Source organism: Podarcis filfolensis (assembly GCF_964270895.1).
Source record: "Podarcis filfolensis genome assembly, chromosome: 8".
Taxonomy (NCBI): Eukaryota; Metazoa; Chordata; class Lepidosauria; order Squamata; family Lacertidae; genus Podarcis; species Podarcis filfolensis.
In genome coordinates this window covers 9,873,251-9,892,306 of record NC_139611.1, presented here as the reverse complement: position 1 = coordinate 9,892,306, position 19,056 = coordinate 9,873,251, and the positions used below count along the sequence as shown (strand labels likewise).

Sequence of the window (19,056 nt, the reverse complement as noted above, 5' to 3'; positions counted from 1 at the left end):
CGCGGCATTCGGAGCGCCTGACGCGAGAGTGGGGCTTTAGACGTCGGCCGTAGTGGGACTAGTGTGGCCGCCATGTTGAGGGTGGCGGGAGGAGGAGAACGTAGACACAAGAAAGCCCAAGAGCTGAATTACTCCTGACTGCGGCCATGGACGAGACCTCCCCTTCCTCCCGGGTTAAGGGGCTCGTGCGTGCGCGCTCCCTGCCCCTGCTCAAAGGTTGCCGTGTCCGGCTTGGGTGGGTGTCGGGGGGTCCCAGGGAGGGTCGCGGAGCTCCGAGGATCGGGTGTCGCCATGGTCGCCTGGTGGGTGCGCCACGTGCTACGTTCACGTGTGAATGGGTGGACACGCGTTCAGCACGGAGAAGGCTGCTGCAATTCTCCCGACCCGCCTTCCTGAGTCCTTCCAGCAACGGGTAACCTCCCGACAGCGGAGGCAGAGCAGAGCCATCGCGGCTTGTAGCTGTTGGATGTCCTCTTCCCCATAAATTTGTCTAATCCTCTTATAGAATCGCAGAGTGGTCATCTGGTCCAAAACCCTGCAGTTAGGGTTGCGACCTTTGTTCTGGCAAAACACAGAGGTACCTCGGGTTAAGAACTGAATTCGTTCTGGAGGTCCGTTCTTAACCTGAAACTGTTCTTAACCTGAAGCACCACTTTAGCTAATGGGGCCTCCTGCTGCCGCCGCTGCGCCGCCGCTGCACGATTTCTGTTCTCATCCTGAAGCAAAGTTCTTAACCCGAGGTATAGTGGTACCTCAGGATGCGAACGGGATCCGTTCCAGAGCCCTGTTCGCATCCCGAACAGAACGCAAGATCCTTTTGACCGTCTGCGCGTGTGCGAGCGGCAAAACCTGGAAGTAACGTGCTCCGTTACTTCCAGGTCTGAAAGCGCTCAACCTGAAGCGTATTTATCCCGAGGTATGACTGTACTATTTCTGGGTTAGCGGAGGCTGTAACCTGAAGCGTCTGTAACCCAAGGTTCCACCATATAGGACAGGATAGCGGCGTGCTTTTCTTTTTCCACCTGGTGCTGAAATGTCTTCAGAGCAATCCATTGCAGTCTATTGCAGCCTAACCGGATGGCCCCTCTGACATTTATCACACACACATAATTTTGTAAATCTGTGCTTTGCTATCTGGAGCTGGAATGCACGTGACTGGGGGCGGCCGCCGAGACCATATAACACCGGTCTTGAAAGACCTACATTGGCTCCCAGTACGTTTCCGAGCACAATTCAAAGTGTTGGTGCTGACCTTTAAAGCCCTAAACGGCCTCGGTCCAGTATACCTGAAGGAGCGTCTCCACCCCCATCATTCTGCCCGGACGCTGAGGTCCAGCGCCGAGGGCCTTCTGGCGGTTCCCTCATTGCGAGAAGCAAAGCTACAGGGAACCAGGCAGAGGGCCTTCTCGGTAGTGGCGCCCGCCCTGTGGAACGCCCTTCCAGCAGATGTCAAAGTGATAAACAACTACCTGACATTCAGAAGACATCTTAAGGCAGCCCTGTTCAGGGAAGTTTTTAACGTGTGATATTTTACTGTATTTTTGGTTTTTATGGAAGCCGCCCAGAGTGGCTGGGGAGGCCCAGCCAGATGGGCGGGGTATAAATAAATTATTATTATTATTATTATCATTATTATTATTATTATTATTATTTTCCACACATATGCAGCCCTGTGCAACAATGCATGCAGGAGGCAGAGGCATATTCTGATGAGGGGATGAGCTTTGTTCCACATTCCACATAAATTTCTGAATGACGGGGGGGAAGGGTGGTTGGAAGGGCAAGCCTTGTGAGGAGCTACCCCCCCCCCCAGCCCTCCTCCTCCTCTCTCAAATATGCAGAACGGAGGCTTCTGGGCTACACTGACACAGGAAGACTTCTTGTTGGAGCCTCGGAAGGTGTTGCTGTCTGAGGGACAGGGCCTGTTGCTCCCAGGTGGATTGCCACTTTAACCCGTGTCAAAGCTGCAGAGGACTGGAAAGGACAACCTCAAAGCCTTGCCCTGGTTTGCTCCACCTTGGGACCAGATGAGAAGAGGGAATGAGGAGTGTTATGTACTGAAGTTCTCACCCTGGGCCAGCGGGGGGGATACTGTATATAGTTTTCACTCAGGTCCACATAAGCAAATAAGGAATTGAAAGTGACATTCAGTGATTGAGTAGTTACAGAAAGTTGTTACTGTTGCATTGTAAGGTAAAGGTAAAGGTACCCCTGCCCATACGGGCCAGTCGTGTCCGACTCTAGGGTTGTGCGCTCATCTCACTTAAGAGGCCGGGAGCCAGCGCTGTCCGGAGACACTTCCGGGTCACGTGGCAAGCGTGACGAAGTTGCTCTGGCGAGCCGGCACCAGTGCAGCACACGGAAACGCCGTTTACCTTCCCGCTATAAAGCGGTACCTATTTATCTACTTGCACTTAGGGGTGCTTTCGAACTGCTAGGTGGGCAGGAGCTGGGACTGAACGACGGGAGCTCACCCCACCGCGGGGATTCGAACCGCCGACCATGCGATCGGCAAGCCCTAGGCGCTGAGGTTTTACCCACAGCGCCACCCACGTCCCGGTAACAACAGAAAGTTGTTACTGTTGCATTGTAGTTGAGCTCTATATAAGCAGGTTGACTGAACCCTTCAGTTCAGTTCTGTTCTGGCCTGTGAATAAACAAGAGCTGTTTGAAGAACCGCTGTGTCGTCTGGTATGTTCACCCACAACTTAACAAGGAGAAAAAAGGAAAGGAAAGAAGTGAGAGGCAGGGGGAGCAGCAGCAGCCGCAAGGCAGAAATAGGGAAAATACAGGACAAACTGTGTCCTGTATTGAATCATTTTGCATTGAAATAAGGGACAATCCTGTATTCTACAGAGTGGGTGGTAACCCTACCTGCAGTGCAGGATTCACAGCTCAATAATGACCACACAAAAGATTTACATATTGATATGGTTTATTGGGAGAAGCTATGGAAAAAACATATGAAATTCACTGCCTGTTATGCTTTAAATGAAAACTATTTGAAAACGATGGAATCATAGAATCTTAGAGTTCGAAAGTACCCAGGGGTCATCTAGCCCAACCCCCCTGTAATGCAGGAATCTCAGCTAAAGCATCCATGACAGATGGCCATTCAACCATTGTTTAAAAGCCTCCAAGGAAGCAGAATCCATCACCTCTCGTGGGAGTCTGTTCCAGTGTTGAACAGCTCTTGCTCCTCCAGAAGGAGGAGGACTACCAGGAAGAATGGAAGAAATTTAAAGACTATTTAGCTAAATATGTCAAAATAATTTAATTAGAAAAGCTTGCAAATACAAGATAGGCTTAGGATTTAAGTATGCAAGGATAGAATTTAAGACAAATTTGAAAGAATGAAAGATGTTAAGTGACTAAGTTAACTTTTTGAGAAAATTGAGTTTGGAAAACTGTTGAAATGATATATAACGAAATTCAACAACGGGGATTTGAGGAAGTCACTAAATAATGTTACCAAGATTTAAATAGTATGTATGTTTGTTTGCTCGTTTGTGTGTTTTAAAAGTTTTGGAAAATTAATTTTAAAAAATTGGGGGGGGGGGAGTTTTTTTCAAATGTTTAGTTGGAATCTCCTTTCTTGCAACTTGAAGTCATTGGTTCGAGTCCTACCCTCCAGAGCAGGAGAAAACAAGCACGCTCCCTCCTCCAAGTGACAGCCCTTAAGATATTTGAAGATCGCTATCATATCTCCTCTCAGTCTCCTCTTTTCCAAGCTAAACATACCTAGCTCCTTCAAGCGCTCCTCATAAGGCTTAGTTTCCAGACTTTTTTTTTTTTTTGCTTTTCATTTTCTTTTTTGTTTTGTTTTAATTCATTTTGCTACATCCAACATTAAAACAAGTGAAGAAATAAACATACATAACACATACATACAAAAAAGGAGTACATAAATAAAAGAAATAATAATAATAAAAAAACAAAAGAAAAAACATCACCTAACATAAAACACCAACTAACTAACTTACATTAACTAAATAACTAAATAACACACAACATTAATTGACTTCCCTTCATCTCGGTTTCAGAATATATTATATGATTTTTTATCTGCAGTTTCTTTTCCTCAAAAGACTCTTTACGTCACAAGTGTTACGTCACACCTACTGTGATTTTTAGATTCTTTACCTCTTTTTCCATGTATGTCATAAATTTATTCCATTCTTTATTAAACTTTATGTCTTTTTGATTTCTTATTTTCTGTGTCATTTTTGCCAGTTCTAAATAGTCAAATAGTTTGGTTTGCCATTCGTTTATAGTTGGGATTTTTTATGTCTTCCAATTCTGCGCTATTAGAGTTCTGGCAGCCACTGTCGCATACTGAAAGAGTGTTTGGTCTTCCTTTTTGATTTCCTCCCCAATTATCCCCAGCAGAAAGGCTTCGGGTGTTTTTATAAAGGTATATTTGAGGATTTTTTTTAATTCATTGTAAATAGATTCCCAGAATTTTTTGATAGGCTCACACAACCACCACATATGATAGAAATCGCCCTCCTTGATCTTACACTTCCAACATAATTTATCACCAGTTTTATATATTTTTTCCAATTTTACGGGCGTTACATACCACCTATACATCATTTTATACATATTTTCCCTGAGTGTTGTGCATGCCGAGTAGTTTCCAGACTCTTGATCATCCTAGTTGCCCTCCTCTGCACACGTTCTAGCTTGTCAACATCCTTGTTAAATTGTGGTGCCCAGAATCGGACACAGTATTGCAAGTGTGGTCTGATTAAGGCAGAATAGAGTGGTACTAGTACTTCCCCTGATCTGGACGCTATACAGTGCTACCTCTCGTTGCGAACAGGATCCGTTCCGGAGGCCCGTTCGCAACATGAAAAGAATGCAACCTGAAGCACCATATCTGCACAGGTGCGCGGCACGATTTGGCGCTTGTGCACATGTGCAAAGCACGATTTAGCGCTTCTGCGCATGCATGAGCAGCGAAACCAGAAAGTAACCCTTTCCGGTACTTCCGGGTCGCCGCAGGACGTAACCCGAAAGAACGTAACATGAAGCAAACATAACATGAGGTAATGACTGTACTTCTGTTGATGCAACCTAGATGTACAGGTAGTATTTAACGTCAAATAACACAGGCAGAAGGGTCATTCTTTCACATGTGGCGGGCATGTAAAAGGCTAAAGGCTTTGGGGAAATGATTTATAACGAAATGAAGAAGCTGTTCAAGAGGGCTACTCCCAAAAGACCTGAAGCTTTTCTTATAGGGATAACAGGTATAGACATTCTGAAGAAGACAACCAAACTATTTATACATGTGACAACAGCAGCTAGAATATTGTATGCACAGAAATGGAAAGAAGAGAAGGTTCCAGTGAAGGAACAGTGGCTTTTAAAGGACTGTGTGGAAATGTCAAAGTTGAGAACAAAATTAAGTCAGCAAAATGATGAACTTTTTATAGAAGAGTGGAGGCCTTTTTAGACAATTCGGATTATTCCTACCAAGTGTAGAACCTTGTATTTGTTCCTATTGAGATTCATTTTAGTTAGCTTTGGTCCTGTTCTCCAATCTGTTAAGGTCCTATTGAATCCCACTTGTGTCTTCTGTTTGGAGTCATCTGCACACTGGATGAGCATCCCTTCAGTTCTTTCTCCCAAGTAAATATGCTGAACAGCACCAGGCCTGGGACAGAACCCTGTGGCACCCCACTTGGCACTGCCCCCCCCCCGAATCGCTCTTTGGGTTCTATCAGTCAGCTCCAAATCCACCCAACATTCACATTGCCTGCCCTACCTTTTGCCAGCTTCTCAAGAAGGCTTTGTGGAAAGCCTTGATGAAATCAAGACGTTTTACATCCACAGCTTTCCCCTGATCCACCAAGCTTGCAACTCTTATCAAAAACAGAAGTAAGTTTGATCTGGCATAACTTGTTCTTTAGAAGCCCATGCTTGCTCTAGCGACCACAGTATACTTTTCTAAGTCCTCACAGACCAATTGTTTAATTATCTGTTGTAAGACTTTTGCTGGTATCAAAGTCAACCTGTCTGGTTTGTAGTTCCCTGGGTCCTCTTTCCCCCCTACTGAAGATTGGGACATTTGCATGCCTCCAATCTGCAGAGACCTCACCTGTTGTTGTTCTTCCCCGCTTCTTCTCTCTGGTTTTAATTAAGTGGGATGGGGTTGAAATGTGTGGAAACCCTCTGCCTTTAAAGCAAGGTAGCATTAGGACCCAGGGGAGAAGCTGCATTGCAAGACAGATTTCTTTCCCCCTCTCTTGAAAGTGGGCAAAAGAGATCCAGTCTCTGGGAGGATAGCAGGGGGAGTGAAAGGAAAAGAGACCTTCAGACCAGTAAGTCATTCCTGTGTGTCTCTGTGCATGCACAGAGGTTTTGTGCCATTTTTGGATGTTCCCCTTTAGAGCTCACCAGTAGGCAAGAGTGGTGGGCAAAATGTACAGGGACCGTTTCGCCTTCAGTCAGGATCACGACCCCCAAAACTAAAGCAAATGGCAGTGAAGGAGTAAGGGGGTGTTTTTCGGAAAGGCAGGTTTATTTTTCTTGTTTCAACTGCAGCTTTTAATCCAGAGCGAAGGCGGCTTTGAGGGGTCCTCCTTGGTTAACTTTTGTCTAAATACCAAATTGCATGTTGGCGTTGTTTTAAGGGAATTTCCAATGGAAGGGGAAACTTTTGAAGGATGAAGAAAAGGTAGTGAGATTAAGGACAATATGTGTGCTCTATTCATTGTAAATGCAACAGCTCAGTGAGTGAGTTGGCCCCTGGCAGATGTTCAGTGCCCCCTCCTTTCCATTTCCTGATGTCTGGAATTTTGGCTGGGGGCAGAGAGGAGGGGGGTTGTATTTCTTGGAAAGTCACTATGAAAGCCCTTGTAAGTAAGTTTTTTTTGTGGGGTACAAGATATTGTGGGTCGATTTTGGAGGTCCAAAATCCTTGCGATATCTGTGTTGGTGGTGGAGGAGGGGGGGTTCCCTTTTGTTCTCTGCTCCCTCTCCTGGCCTTTGGAGGAGGGGGCTTTTCCTAGAAGGTGGGGTTTCAGGAGGTTCCTGAGGCATTCTTTCCTTTGCAGGAGCTGACTGATTGTTCCCAGATGTGCCTTGCAAAAAAACATCTGGTTTCCCTAAAAGTGTTACCCTCCCACATCTTGGGCATTGAGGAGGGCCTCCCCCCCCCATTTCAGCATCTTCTGCCAAAAACATCAGTGTGGTGGGGGCCTTCCAGGAGGGAGGGAGGGAGAGTGGGAGCAGGGTCGCCTTTCCTGGCTAGAGGGGGACGGTGGGGGAGGTTCTTTGATGTGGAGGAGGGAGAGCTCAACTACCACATCTTGCTCCAATGCCCCTGGTGAACTTGCATCACATCTCTGCCCATGCGCAAAGGGCTTCCCCCCCCCACACACACCATGTAATTGGAGCCAGCCCGACCTACAAGCCAAATTTAATACATCTATTTAAACCAATTGCTGAGAGGGAGGCCCTACAGTCACTGTGTGCTTAATTATCTTCTCGGGGTGTGGGGGATGTTTGGGTTGGGGGGACACCGTTGTGCTCCTCCTGGAACAGTTTGGCCACCTTTGGTCCCTACCCGGAGCTCTGCATCCAGAAACTGACAGCGGCCACACGCCAGGAACAACATCAACTGCCCAGCTAAACCAGGTGAGGGTAGCTGATGGATCTCAAACCCTCGGGCAAGTTAGGGTCTTCCCCTGCCTGTGACGACAGACGAGACCAAGAGTGGGTCCAGTGGTCAAGAAAGTGGCTTCAGCCTGTCCTGTAGAAAGAAGCGAGGGGCAGATGGGGCTCATCAACCTGAGAAGGTAGCTCACCAAGAAGGAAACGCTGATCCTAAACTTTTGTGGGTTCATTTACCTCTTGTTACGTTCCTGCAGTTGTTTACGGTTTGCCTAATTCCTATGACAGGGACGCGGGTGGCGCTGTGGGTTAAACCATAGAGCCTAGGACTTGCCAATCAGAAGGTCGGCGGTTCAAATCCCCGCAACGGGGTGAGCTCCCGTTGCCCGGTCCTTGCCCTTGCCAACCTAGCAGTTCGAAAGGCATTTGACAATGTGTCCAGGCACTTTATGAAAAGAAATTTGGAAAATATGGATATGGGAGATAATTTTCTAAATGGAATTAAGGCTATATACTCGGAACAACATACCAAACTGATAATTAATAACACCTTGACGGAAAAAATTGAGATAACAAAAGGGACAAGGCAGGGGTGTCCACTATCGCCGTTGTTATTTATAACAATATTGGAGGTCCTGCTTAAGAAAATAGAAACAACAAAAGAGATAAAAGGTATTAGGATTGGTTCTAAAGAGTATGAGGCTTTTGCGGACGATGTGGTATTGACACTGGAACAACCAATGTCCAGTGCAGTGGAAGCACTGAATAAGATAGAAGAATACGGGTATTTAGCTGGTTTCAAACTTAATAAAACCTAGCAGTTTGAAAGCACGTCAAAGTGTAAGTAGATAAATAGGTACCACTCCAGCAGGAAGGTAAATGGAAACTACTCTGGTTCACCAGAAGCAGCTTAGTCATGCTGGCCACATGACTTGGAAGCTGTACACCGGCTCCCTCAGCCAATAAAGCGAGATGAGCGCCGCAACCCCAGAGTCGGCCACGACTGGACCTAATGGTCAGGGGTCCCTTTAACTTTACCTTTAATTCCTATGACAAGGGGAGCAATCATGTTTTAAGCTGGCTGCACTGGGGATGCCCAGCCGAAGGACAAAGCAGCTTTCTCCCTCTCTCCTGAACTGTGCAAACAGGCATGGCGAGAGAGGGGGCGGGGGATTTTGCCGCTGTTGGAGATGGATTCAGAATCCCAGCGTGGAAGAGGTCCTGCTGGCAGCCTGCTGCAGCATTCCCCCCCCCCCCCAGACTCTTAAATGACTTTTGCAGAGGCGGGGGAAAGCATTCCAGGAAACTTTCCTCAACTACAAGGCGAGTTCCAGGCCAGACCTCTTTGTTCAGAGCACCTGGGCATCTATTTCAGTATCTGGCAAGGAGCTTTGCGCCTCTTTCCTTTCCTCTTCCCCTTCCCGCTCCTGCAGTGTTGGGCAACGATGCATGGAGAAATCGAAGCAATTAAAAATAAAAAGGGCACCGCATTGCTGGAAAGTGGTCAGGTTGGGTTTCTTTCATCAGAACGTTTCCTGACAGCACCTTCCCTCTTAATTGGTGTTTTTGGTCTTTTGTGACCTCCAGGCTTGAAGCCTTGCACCGCCTTCTACAGACATAAAAAGGGTTACAGGGAGTCCATATTTAGGTTCCCTGCTCATTGTACTCACAGCCTACAAAATTATGGAGGGAACAACACTGACAAAACAAAGATGGTGAGCAGCCACGTTAATGGAGATCCTGTTCTTTCGGTCTTGTGACTGACAGGTATTCAGATGCTGAGGGTCTTGGAGACAGAACTACCGTATTTTTAGCTCCATAAGATGCACTTTTTTCTTCCTAAAAAGTAAGGGGAAATGTCTGTGCGTCTTATGGAGCGAATGTGTGGTCCCTGGAGCCGAATTGCCCAGGGGCAAAAAGCAGATAATGCTTTTTTTTTTTGAAAGAGGGAAGTGGGTGTTGAAACAAAGCCGCTGATCGATTGCCGATTGGGGAGAGAGATAAGGGACGCTAGAGATAAAGGAGGCTGTTGTGTGCAAAAACGTGGTTACAAAGCACGGATCCACATGGATCGTCAGGATTTTTGCATTGGGTTACCCCAAATTCACTTTCAGATCACATAGCATGTCCACGGCTACAGCCTGCACCAAAAAAATCACGCACCCACTGTTGCGTGGGGCCGCAATGGCGCAAAAACGTGACTGCAAAGCACAGATCCACATGGATCCTCAGGATTTTTGCATTGGGTCACCCCAAATTCACCATCAGATCACATGTCTGTGGCCACAGCATGAACCACAAAAATCATACATCCACTGTTTCGTTCAGAATATTTTTTTTCCTTGTTTTCCTCCTCTAAAAACTAGGTGTGTCTTATGGTCAGGTGTGTCTTATGGAGCAAAAAATATGGTATCTATTTCAACCGCCTATGGGGTACAATTCCTTAGGCATCTCTTGCAGGGGCTGCATGCAAAACCATACCCTCCAAATGTCCTGGTTTTCCAGGGACAGTCCCAGAATTACGAAAGCCCTCCCGGGTTCTGATTTCATCACGGGATGTCCCCATTTCCCCTGCCGGTGCTGAGCTCTGGTGCTTGTCCCTAACGACAGTTTGTGGCTGTGGGAGAGCATCCCATTGCCAGTCTCCTTCCTTGGGCAGCTCATAGTGGCTGCTGGAGAGTTGCTAAGGAGAAGAGGCTGCAGCCAGCTTTGAGGGGCAGGAAGAAAAAGGGAGCGAAGCGAAGCAGAGTGCAAGGAGTCCTGATTTTTTATAAATGTTGTTTTGTGTTTCTGCGTCTAACCTTGTCCCTTTCTAAACATTTATTTATTATGCGTGTGTCTTTCGTTTTGTAAATCTACCGAGGAATAAAATGAAATTGGAACATGCCCATCTTCTGATAGGAAACGCTCTGCAGGGGAGGGAAAACATTGTGGTGGGGGGTTTTGAGGAAGGTCAGTTTTGGGGAGTGAGAAATGTCCCTACAGTGGTACCTCGGGTTAGGAACTTAATTCGTTCCGGAGGTCCGTTCTTAACCTGAAACTGTTCTTAACCTGAAGCACCACTTTAGCTAATGGGGCCTCCCACTGCCGCCACACCGCCGCTGCACGATTTCTGTTCTCATCCTGAAGCAAAGTTCTTAACCCGAGGTAATATTTCTGGGTTAGTGGAGTCTGTAACCTGAAGCGTATGTAACCTGAAGCGTATTTAACCCGAGGCACCACTGTATTTTCATCTGAGGAGTGTTGGAGGGTATGCAAGACCTGAGTCATCTTTCAGCCCAAATGTAGTGTATCTGAATGAATTTGCCATGGCCCTCAGGGTGACAGCAGTGAGCAATCATTCTTTGACGAAGACGTTGTGGAGGGTTCTCAGCAGTTAAAAAGTGGGGGGCAACCAGGGACACGCATCCTGCGGGTTCTGTGCAGCTCTTGACTTCGTTCCGAAAGCTCTGTGCAAGCAGTCAGTTTAGACTTCTGGAATGAGCCATTTAACCATCAGACGAGGAGGAGAAGGGGTGACCCCTCCCACCTTTGGCTTCTTCCACAGTTAACATGTGTCTTCCCCCTGACTCCCCACAACGCACGCTAAGGAATGCAGCCCTCAAGCGGAAAACCGCTTGCCTGCCCCAGCTTTTGGCGAGAGCTCTTGGTTTTGTGTTGCTTGTTAAATGCACAATGTTCAGTCAACAGAACATTTGGCAGGTGCCCCCTTTCCAGTTTTCCTCTCCCCGCCAGGGTACCGCAAACCACATCTGGCTATGCGCTGCTGATGGAAATTGCAGCGTCCCCAATGGAAACCAACAATAACAACTGGGCTCAGCTGAGCCCACACATTTGACTTTCTTTGTGCCTAAATCCCTCCCAGAGGTTTCCCGGGTCTCCAGTGCCATTTGGGGACAGATTTATTGGTTCTGCAGAAGGGCACAAGATCAACAGGGCCTTTGCAAAGTCTGCAGAACTTTTTGAGAGCTTGTTTTGAGGGAGGGGCGGGGGGGGGGGGGACTTCTGCTTTCCAATCCCAGCAGAAGCTGAAGGCAGGAGGTGGAGGAGGTGTATGCAGACACTGCTAGGCCCGCAGAGGCCATGCCCGGCAGGATCCAGGGAGTCTCTTGGGAGTGGAAAGGAATCTCCATCTCTCTTTCAGACAGAAGACAACCCAGATCTCCTCTAAGGTGTGTTTTTCTGTACAGTTGCCATGTGGTTACTTGGCATGCCAATAAAATAAATGCAAAAGGGCGGCCGTATGAAACATAAAAAAAGGTAAAGGGACCCCTGACCATTAGGTTCAGTCGTGACCGACTCTGGGGTTGCGGTGCTCATCTTGCTTTATTGGCCGAGGGAGCCGAGCAGCGCATGGAAACACCGTTTACCTTCCCGCCGGAGCGGTACCTATTTATCTACTTGCACTTTGATGTGCTTTCGAACTGCTAGGTTGGCAGGAGCAGGGACCGAGCAACGGGAGCTCACCCCGTCACGGGGATTCGAACCGCCGACCTTCTGATCAGCAAGCCCTAGGCTCTGTGGTTTAACCCACAGCGCTACCCACGTCCCGTATGAAACATATTGCAGTACAAAATGGCATTAAAACATAAATATGGGCACACTTTCCATAAGGATAGATGTGAACAGCCAAGACAAATGTCAAATGAATGGCTGTACTTTAGCCCAAGCTGTGCTGCTCAGCCCTTTCCCCATCCTGACCCTACAAGTGCTTCTTCCCCAGCCCAGCAGGACTGCCCCAGACTGAGAATGAGGAGGACACTGAATCTCTTCCTCCTGTGCCTGCCAGGTGAGTGGAACAGCGCATTTCAAAACAATGGAGCAAAGTAATGGAAGCAATCTGATCCAGGGCTCTGCCTCGAGAACCTCTCTTAACTTGCTGCCCTGGTGTGACCAGAAAGTTTGGTGAATGGTCACAGAAATCGGACAGCGAGAAATATTTGAACATACATGCCTTACAGGCCTTCAAAGTAGGCCCCGCCTGATACAATGCACCGTTGACAACGTTCGTAGAACTGTTGGAAACTTCTGGAGAAGCCCTCTTTTCGTATTGCTTTCAGTTCCTTCGTCACGGCAGCTTGGACGTTTGAAATGTTGGGAGATCTGTACCCTTTCAGTGCAGATTTCAGTTTTGGAAAAAGAAAGAAATCTGGGGGGGCCAGATCGAGAGACCATGGAGGGTGGGACAACTCACTAACCTCAGTAACGATTTCACGCGGAATATGCAATTATTCCGCCATCATTTGGACGGACAAATGCCGATCCCGCCTCAATAACTCACAAACTCTGTTGACATTTGCCACCGTTCAGCTCATCAACAGTCTGCCAAACAGAGGGTCCTCTTCGATGGTTTGATTTCTGTGACAATTCACTGAACTTTCCGGTCACACCTTGTATTAAAAAATGATCATCAAGAGCTTGGGGGGGGGCAGGTGTCGTTTGTGTGTGTGTCCATCCATCTGTCCAGCGAGAGAAGCATTTCGGGGAATGAATGTGGCTCAGGGGTGGAGAATCTTCGCATGCAGAAGGTGGGCTGCACTGGTGTGGCTTTTCCATTTGGCCCTTTGGGGAGCCAAGCTTGGCTCTCGCTGTAGAGTGCTCGGGGCAGGCAGACGTTTCCTTCTGGATTCTCGCAGTATGCAACTGCAGCCCCTAGACTGCACCCGTGGTGATGGGGAGACCCAGCTGAGCCCCTGCCTCTTTCTATCCAGCAGCACTCCTGGCTCAAGGACAGTACGACATCGAGGACCCGGCCTACCATGACACACCTTATGTGCCTTACGAAATAGGTGAGTGCATTGCAGCCTGGCGGAAACTCCCCACTTCCTGTCTCATGCCATTCAAATCAAGGACACTAGAATGTGACACTAGGCTGTGCATACCTTAGAACTCTCTCCCTCTGGGGAGCAGCCAAAGGTTGCAAACCCCAGGATCTCCCAGCCACGATGTGGGGAAATGCTGTCGCCTCTGCCCCCTGCTCCTCAACCTCCTGCCAGCCTCAGTGGAATTAAACTGTGCATCTTTGGTGTTATGTACTGAAGTTCTCACCCTGGGCCAGCAGGGGGATACTGTAGATAGTTTTCACTCAGGTCCGCATATGCAAATAAGGGATTGAAATTTGACGTTCAGTGATTGGATAGTTACAGAAAGTTGTTACTGTTGCTTTGTAGTTGAGCTCTATATAAGCAGGTTGGCTGAACCCTTCAGTTCAGTTCTGTTCTGGCCTGTGAATAAACAAGAGCTGTTGGAAGAATCGCTGTGTCGTCTGATATGTTCACCCACAACCTAACATTTTCCTTCCTTCTTTTTTTTAGACAGCCAAGATTATTACGATTATGCTGGTAATGGTGAGTCAACTTTTCCCTCTGCTCTGGGGGAGTTTGGGGGAAGGGAAGAACTTATTTCCACCACGATCCTCCCCAAAAGTGCGTCCTGAGCCTTAGACTTTGGGGTGGAAATGGGAGAGCCAGGCTGGCTGAAGCTGAACCTCCCCCCTCTCCCTCCCCACTTTCCACAGCAGACATTGCTCCGCAGACCCCGGAGGAGCAATATCAGTACCAGTCCCAACAGCAGAACCAGCAGGAAGTCATCCCTGCGCCAACCCAAGGTAAGCCCACCTTCGTTTGGTAGGGAGGTGTCGTGCAAGGGGCAATGGGTGACCACTGATGTTAAAAATCCGGCCATGGAAAATTTCTGTGGTCCCCCGCCTCACTTTCCCTCGATGCCCTAAGCATGGGATTATTTTGCCTAACGGTTAATCCAGCCCGGTGAGGGGGGGGCGACACTTGTCCCCTGTTGCTGGGAGCTGTGCAAAAAATGTCGGACTCCTCCTCTTCTGGAAGGTACAAACTGACCTGCTTCAGTTATAGAGATTTTAACTATTGAGATATCCCTGGCTGGCTGTTCTGTGGCTTTCATATTCTGATGTAAATAAGGGCAAGGCCAGAGGCCTATCCCTGTTTGCATCCGTGCTTGCAATGAAGACTATCAAGAGCCCTGAAGTTGGATCTGTAACCCTAATTCTATTTCCCCCTACCTAACCTGTTCTAGATGTTCCTCAGACAGAGCCCACTGAACCAGGCCCCCTCGGTAAGTAAGCATGCTGTAAAATTTGGAGTTACTTGTGTCAGGAGCTCGTCCTACACTCGAGTAGGACCCTGGCAGAGACACATGCCCAACTGGCAAGTTCTCTCCCTCCTGGTCGATCGTTCGGGAGCTTCAAGAGCTTTCTTCAGCCCGAACATCACAGCGACCGATGCCAACAGACACCGGCACACTTAGGGATTCGCAGAGTCTACGCAGTTCGCGTGAGAGACCTCAGCAACTCAGCATTTTGGCTAATCTACTTTATTTACATATAAACACACACGGAGCACTGCAACATGGCTCCCTCTCTCTCTAGCATCAGATAGCAAAGAGAATGAACAAAGGACAACAGTCCCACTTCACGGAACACAGTAACACAAACATTCTGTCTCCATCACTTCCCACTCTGTGGAGTCAAAACATACCGTCATGTGATAGACAACAATCCCATGACTGCAATCATGGAGCAGGAATTCTAACAGCTTGGTGGAATTTAAATCAGCTTCCCAGCTGAAACATTCATGTTCCCATTCTTATTTGTAACCACGATACTGTGCTTTCTTAACGAGAAGGGGGTTATGATCAAACCCTCCCGATTTTCCAGGGACAGTCCTGGAATTACAAAAGCCACCCCAGCTTCCAGTTTGATCCCAGAATGTCCCTATTTTCCCTGCCTGTGCTGCTGCCGAGAGCAGGGAGGGAGATGAGCTTTGTTCTAAACAGTGGCGGCAGCTGGCCGAGTTTAGTGTTTTTGTTCTTATAAACCAGCCTGGAAATTCCTTTGAATGAAAGTCAGTATAGGAATGATTCTAGATAGAAACGCTTGTGACCATTGCTCAAGTCGCTTGCCTCTTAAGCATTGGTGAATGAAGGCAGCCTATTGCATCGCTGAGCTCAGCATTGACCCCAGTGCCATGCCTTGATGCTTCGGCCTGTAGACTCTGGCACAGCCTTTCTCAACCTGTGGGTCCCCAGATGTTGTTGAAGTACAACTCCCATTACCCCTAGCTAGCAACACCAGAACTCAGGGATGATGGGAGTTGTAGTCCAACAACATCTGGGGACCCACAGGTTGAGAACCGCTGCCTGAGGGCTGGTTTTCATCCCAAACAACCTCTGCCCCTGAGGCTGTACAGAAGAAATCGCCCCACCCCAAAGCTCAGGGGGTCACTGCACTTGTAGTAACTCTCCCCATCCCCTTCTCCTCCATTCCCAGACTGCCAGGAGGAGCAGTATCCCTGCACCAGACTCTACTCGGTCCACAAGCCTTGCAAACAGTGCCTGAATGAAATTTGCTTTTACAGGTGAGCAGCCACTGGAGGGAGGTCATTATCTGGCTTAGGGAGAGTCCTTCACCCAAGGACCCACAGAGGATGGGGACAAATCTAAAGAGGGTGTTGACTTGTGCCTCTGCCAGGCATGGAAAGCGCCTCTGTTGCTCTTTCAAGGCTCGCAGGAGTAGATGGAGGTCCCTCCAAACATCTGGATGGGCCACAGTTGGTTGCCTTCTCTGCAGAGATTTGAGCAGAGCTGGGTGATATCTGGTTTCCAACATCGCTATATATCGCCAGCTAGGGACATGGGTGGTGCTGTGGTCTAAACCACTGAGCCTCTTGGGCTTGCCAATCAGAAGGTTGGCGGTTCGAATTCCCGTGACCGAGTGAGCTCTCATTGCTCTGTACCACCTCCTGCCAACCTAGCAGTTTGAAAGCACGCCAGTGCAAGTAGATAAATAGGTACCACTGCGGTGGTAAGGTAAACGGCATTTCTGTGTGTTCTGACTTCCGTCACAGTGTCCCGTTGTGCCAGAAGCGGTTTAGTCCCGCTGGCCACTGACCCAGAAAGCTGTCTGTGGACAAACGCCGGCTTCCTTGGCCTAAAAGCGAGATGAGCGCCACAACCCCAGTTGCCTTTGACTGGACTTAACCGTCCAGGGGTCCTTTACCTTTATCACCAGCTAAGCATCGCAATATACCAATATATATCACGATGTCTGAAATAAGGATGGAGCTACACAGACGCATTGGCTGGCTTCACAGTTTTCCCCACATTGTGATTCTTTCATAGCACGCATACGCACACCAGGTCAAAAATTATAAAACCTACCGGTATATTAGATTAGAAGGTGATTTCTAGGGCATCAGTGTGCTATGTTTTGTGCTACAGGATACTGATCCCCACTCCAAATTCCTTCCAAGGCAGAGCATTGAGAAGCTCTGTACCAATGCCTAGCAAGCCAGTGCTTTTTAATTTCTGAATGCCATAAATCAACTTCACCACTTAGCCAGCGCTGTCCTCTTTTAACGGGCTTCGTGCACAAGTCAATGTCACAGGAGGATTTTGAACCCTGGAGGGTGGGATCGGGTGGAATGGCTCACTAATATTTTGGTGGGAAAGCTTCTAGTGCAGAAACGGCCAGGGAGGGGGAAGGCCCAACCGCAGGGCTGTGGCGTTCTCTTCACCCCCTCGCACAATCTTTCCCTAGCCTCCGCCGCGTTTACGTGATCAATAAGGAGATCTGCATCCGCACTATCTGTGCCCATGAAGAGCTGCTCAGAGGTAAGCTGGCCTGAATGCCTCCCCCCCATTGCGTTGCCTCAGAAAGCCCAGCAGATGAAGCAGTCCTGGGACTGTAGCCATGGGGGCAGACATGGGCTGCGAGGGGCGTAAGTGGGCAGCAGCTTTCCAGAGAGGGCATCTAGCCCCGATAAGATGGATCTCCGCCTGCTTATGAGGCCCCCGAGGGAAACCTCTAGGCCCAAGGCTGCCTCCTCGAGGGGCTTGAGGAGACCTCTGTTTGCTCCCCGCTTCCCCCTGCAGCTGACCTTTGCCGGGACAAGTTCTCCAAGTGTGGCGTCATGGCAACCAGCGGCCTCTGCCAGAGTGTGGCCACCTCCTGCATCAGAAGCTGTGGCGGCTGCTGAGCTGGAGCTGGGCGAGAGGGGAGGCCTTTCTGCACCACGGACGCCGCCGCAGGAGCCCACCCCCAGAGGAGGAGGGAGAGTGACTCAGCCGCAAGACCGCCTCTCCTGGCTGGCGTTTTGCTCCTTCTGCTTGGCCTCGCAGGAAGTCACTGGTGCTATTTGAGGCGGCGGCGGGAAGCAAGGGCAGAGTCCCACCTTGTGCACATTCATAGTCTAGTGTGTTTAATTTTCATTACTTTTTTTTAATTAAAAAACGGTGCTAGAGGGAAAGCAGCTCAACCCGGGCTCTGCAGGGGCCGGTGGGATATTAAAAACCACTAGGAGGGCCAAGGGGCTATTAAGACCCCCATTTCCATTTCCCCACCACCATGAAGCGCAACCAAAGGTCAGGGTGCAGCTGTTTTTACTTCCCCCATAGCTGTACGCCTACTTTTTGTATGATTCCCCCTCCCTACTTTTCTACAAAACGTTTAAATAAATAAAACAAACTCCAAAGTATTGCAATTTCTTTCCTCCAAGAACCAACCAGGTGTGAGAAGAGGAGGTTTTTATTCTTGTCCACATTTATCCATAATAACAAACACCACCAGAAATATAAAAATATAAGTTTCTACGTTCGTTGATTAACGGTTACACAAAGAACCAAAGAAAGAGAAATATATACATACACGATTAGTGTGAGCATTTTGGTAAAAAACAACAACCACCACCACTACCTTGGTCACATTTAAGAAAGGGAGGAAACATCAGCCTAGACAGATTGACATGTGTCTCCTCTCAGGCCCCTCTCCCTGCAGGGCTTTGCCTGCACCCTCATGAGCCCCACAGCTGCGCATGGGGCAGGGGGAAGAATAGCGCTGTTTGAAAATAAACTCTGCGACAAAATGCATCTCTTTGCAATGGTGAGCTGAAGGGAGGAGTTTCAGATGCAGTCCGAATAGGCGTCAATTAAAATAAAAAGAGAGGCTTGTGGCCAACATTAGTCCTATTCTGAGTAGACCCACTGGAATGAATGAACTTCAGCCTATTAATCTGAATCGGTCAGATCTGAGCAAACGGCCGAGGAAAAAAGAAACCCTGCCATTTGTCTTTTACACAAATCAATGGAGAGGTTTGCAGATCCCAGGAGCAGGCTGGCCAAATGATGGTTAGCTTGTTTAGTAGTAAGAAGGTGGGACACAGGCCTCTACCCCCCCCCCCCTAAGTGGGCTGTTTGCAGGGGGGTGGGCATGTCCAGCCTAGGGTGCCGAGAGGATGGATGCAGGGGTGAACTTGGCTTGGCCCTTCCGTACCTCCTGGTGTAGCTGCTCCTTCAAGGTGGAGATCTGTGGGAGAGGCAGGAAGCAGGGGTCATTTGGGTCCTCCTGTGGTCATAGCCCCCCCCCGCCCCCCGGACTGCCACGGAGGCGGGGAAAGAAGCGCA

General features: G+C 48.6%; 2 protein-coding genes across 14 annotated transcripts in view; one reads left to right on the top strand and one right to left on the bottom strand.

Annotated features, from left to right (window-relative positions):
- The first annotated feature begins 91 nt into the window (after positions 1-91).
- MFAP2 (microfibril associated protein 2) lies at positions 92-18,131 on the top strand. 9 transcript variants are annotated; one of them, XM_083629716.1, is made up of 9 exons: positions 92-216; positions 12,347-12,412; positions 13,335-13,412; positions 13,938-13,970; positions 14,144-14,230; positions 14,674-14,712; positions 15,926-16,013; positions 17,195-17,268; positions 17,530-18,131. In XM_083629716.1, the coding sequence occupies exons 1-9, from the start codon at positions 147-149 to the stop codon at positions 17,631-17,633; spliced, it is 639 nt and encodes a 212-aa protein (XP_083485842.1). In that variant the 5' UTR covers positions 92-146; the 3' UTR covers positions 17,634-18,131. The 9 variants fall into 9 exon arrangements, with proteins under 9 accessions (XP_083485842.1, XP_083485843.1, XP_083485840.1 ...); XM_083629717.1 differs by having other exon boundaries at positions 99-216; positions 13,338-13,412; XM_083629714.1 differs by having other exon boundaries at positions 105-216; positions 14,141-14,230.
- Positions 18,132-19,056, bottom strand: part of CROCC (ciliary rootlet coiled-coil, rootletin) — a 67,641-nt gene continuing 66,716 nt past the window's right edge. For all 5 annotated transcript variants that reach the window (XM_083629163.1, XM_083629161.1, XM_083629162.1 and 2 more), the window contains one exon: positions 18,132-18,958. In XM_083629163.1, coding sequence (XP_083485289.1) covers positions 18,872-18,958 — 87 coding nt within the window. In that variant the 3' untranslated portion in view covers positions 18,132-18,871. The remainder of the gene's footprint in view (positions 18,959-19,056) is intronic.

Bases quoted from the DNA above. Each gene is read 5' to 3' on its own strand.
- MFAP2 (XM_083629714.1), top strand. From the start codon at position 147: ATGGACGAGACCTCCCCTTCCTCCCGGGTTAAGGGGCTCGTGCGTGCG. The intron at 13,413-13,937 runs GTGAGTGCATTG...TCTTTTTTTTAG, and splicing joins TTATGTGCCTTACGAAATAG to ACAGCCAAGATTATTACGAT. The intron at 13,971-14,140 runs GTGAGTCAACTT...CACTTTCCACAG, and splicing joins TTACGATTATGCTGGTAATG to CAGACATTGCTCCGCAGACC.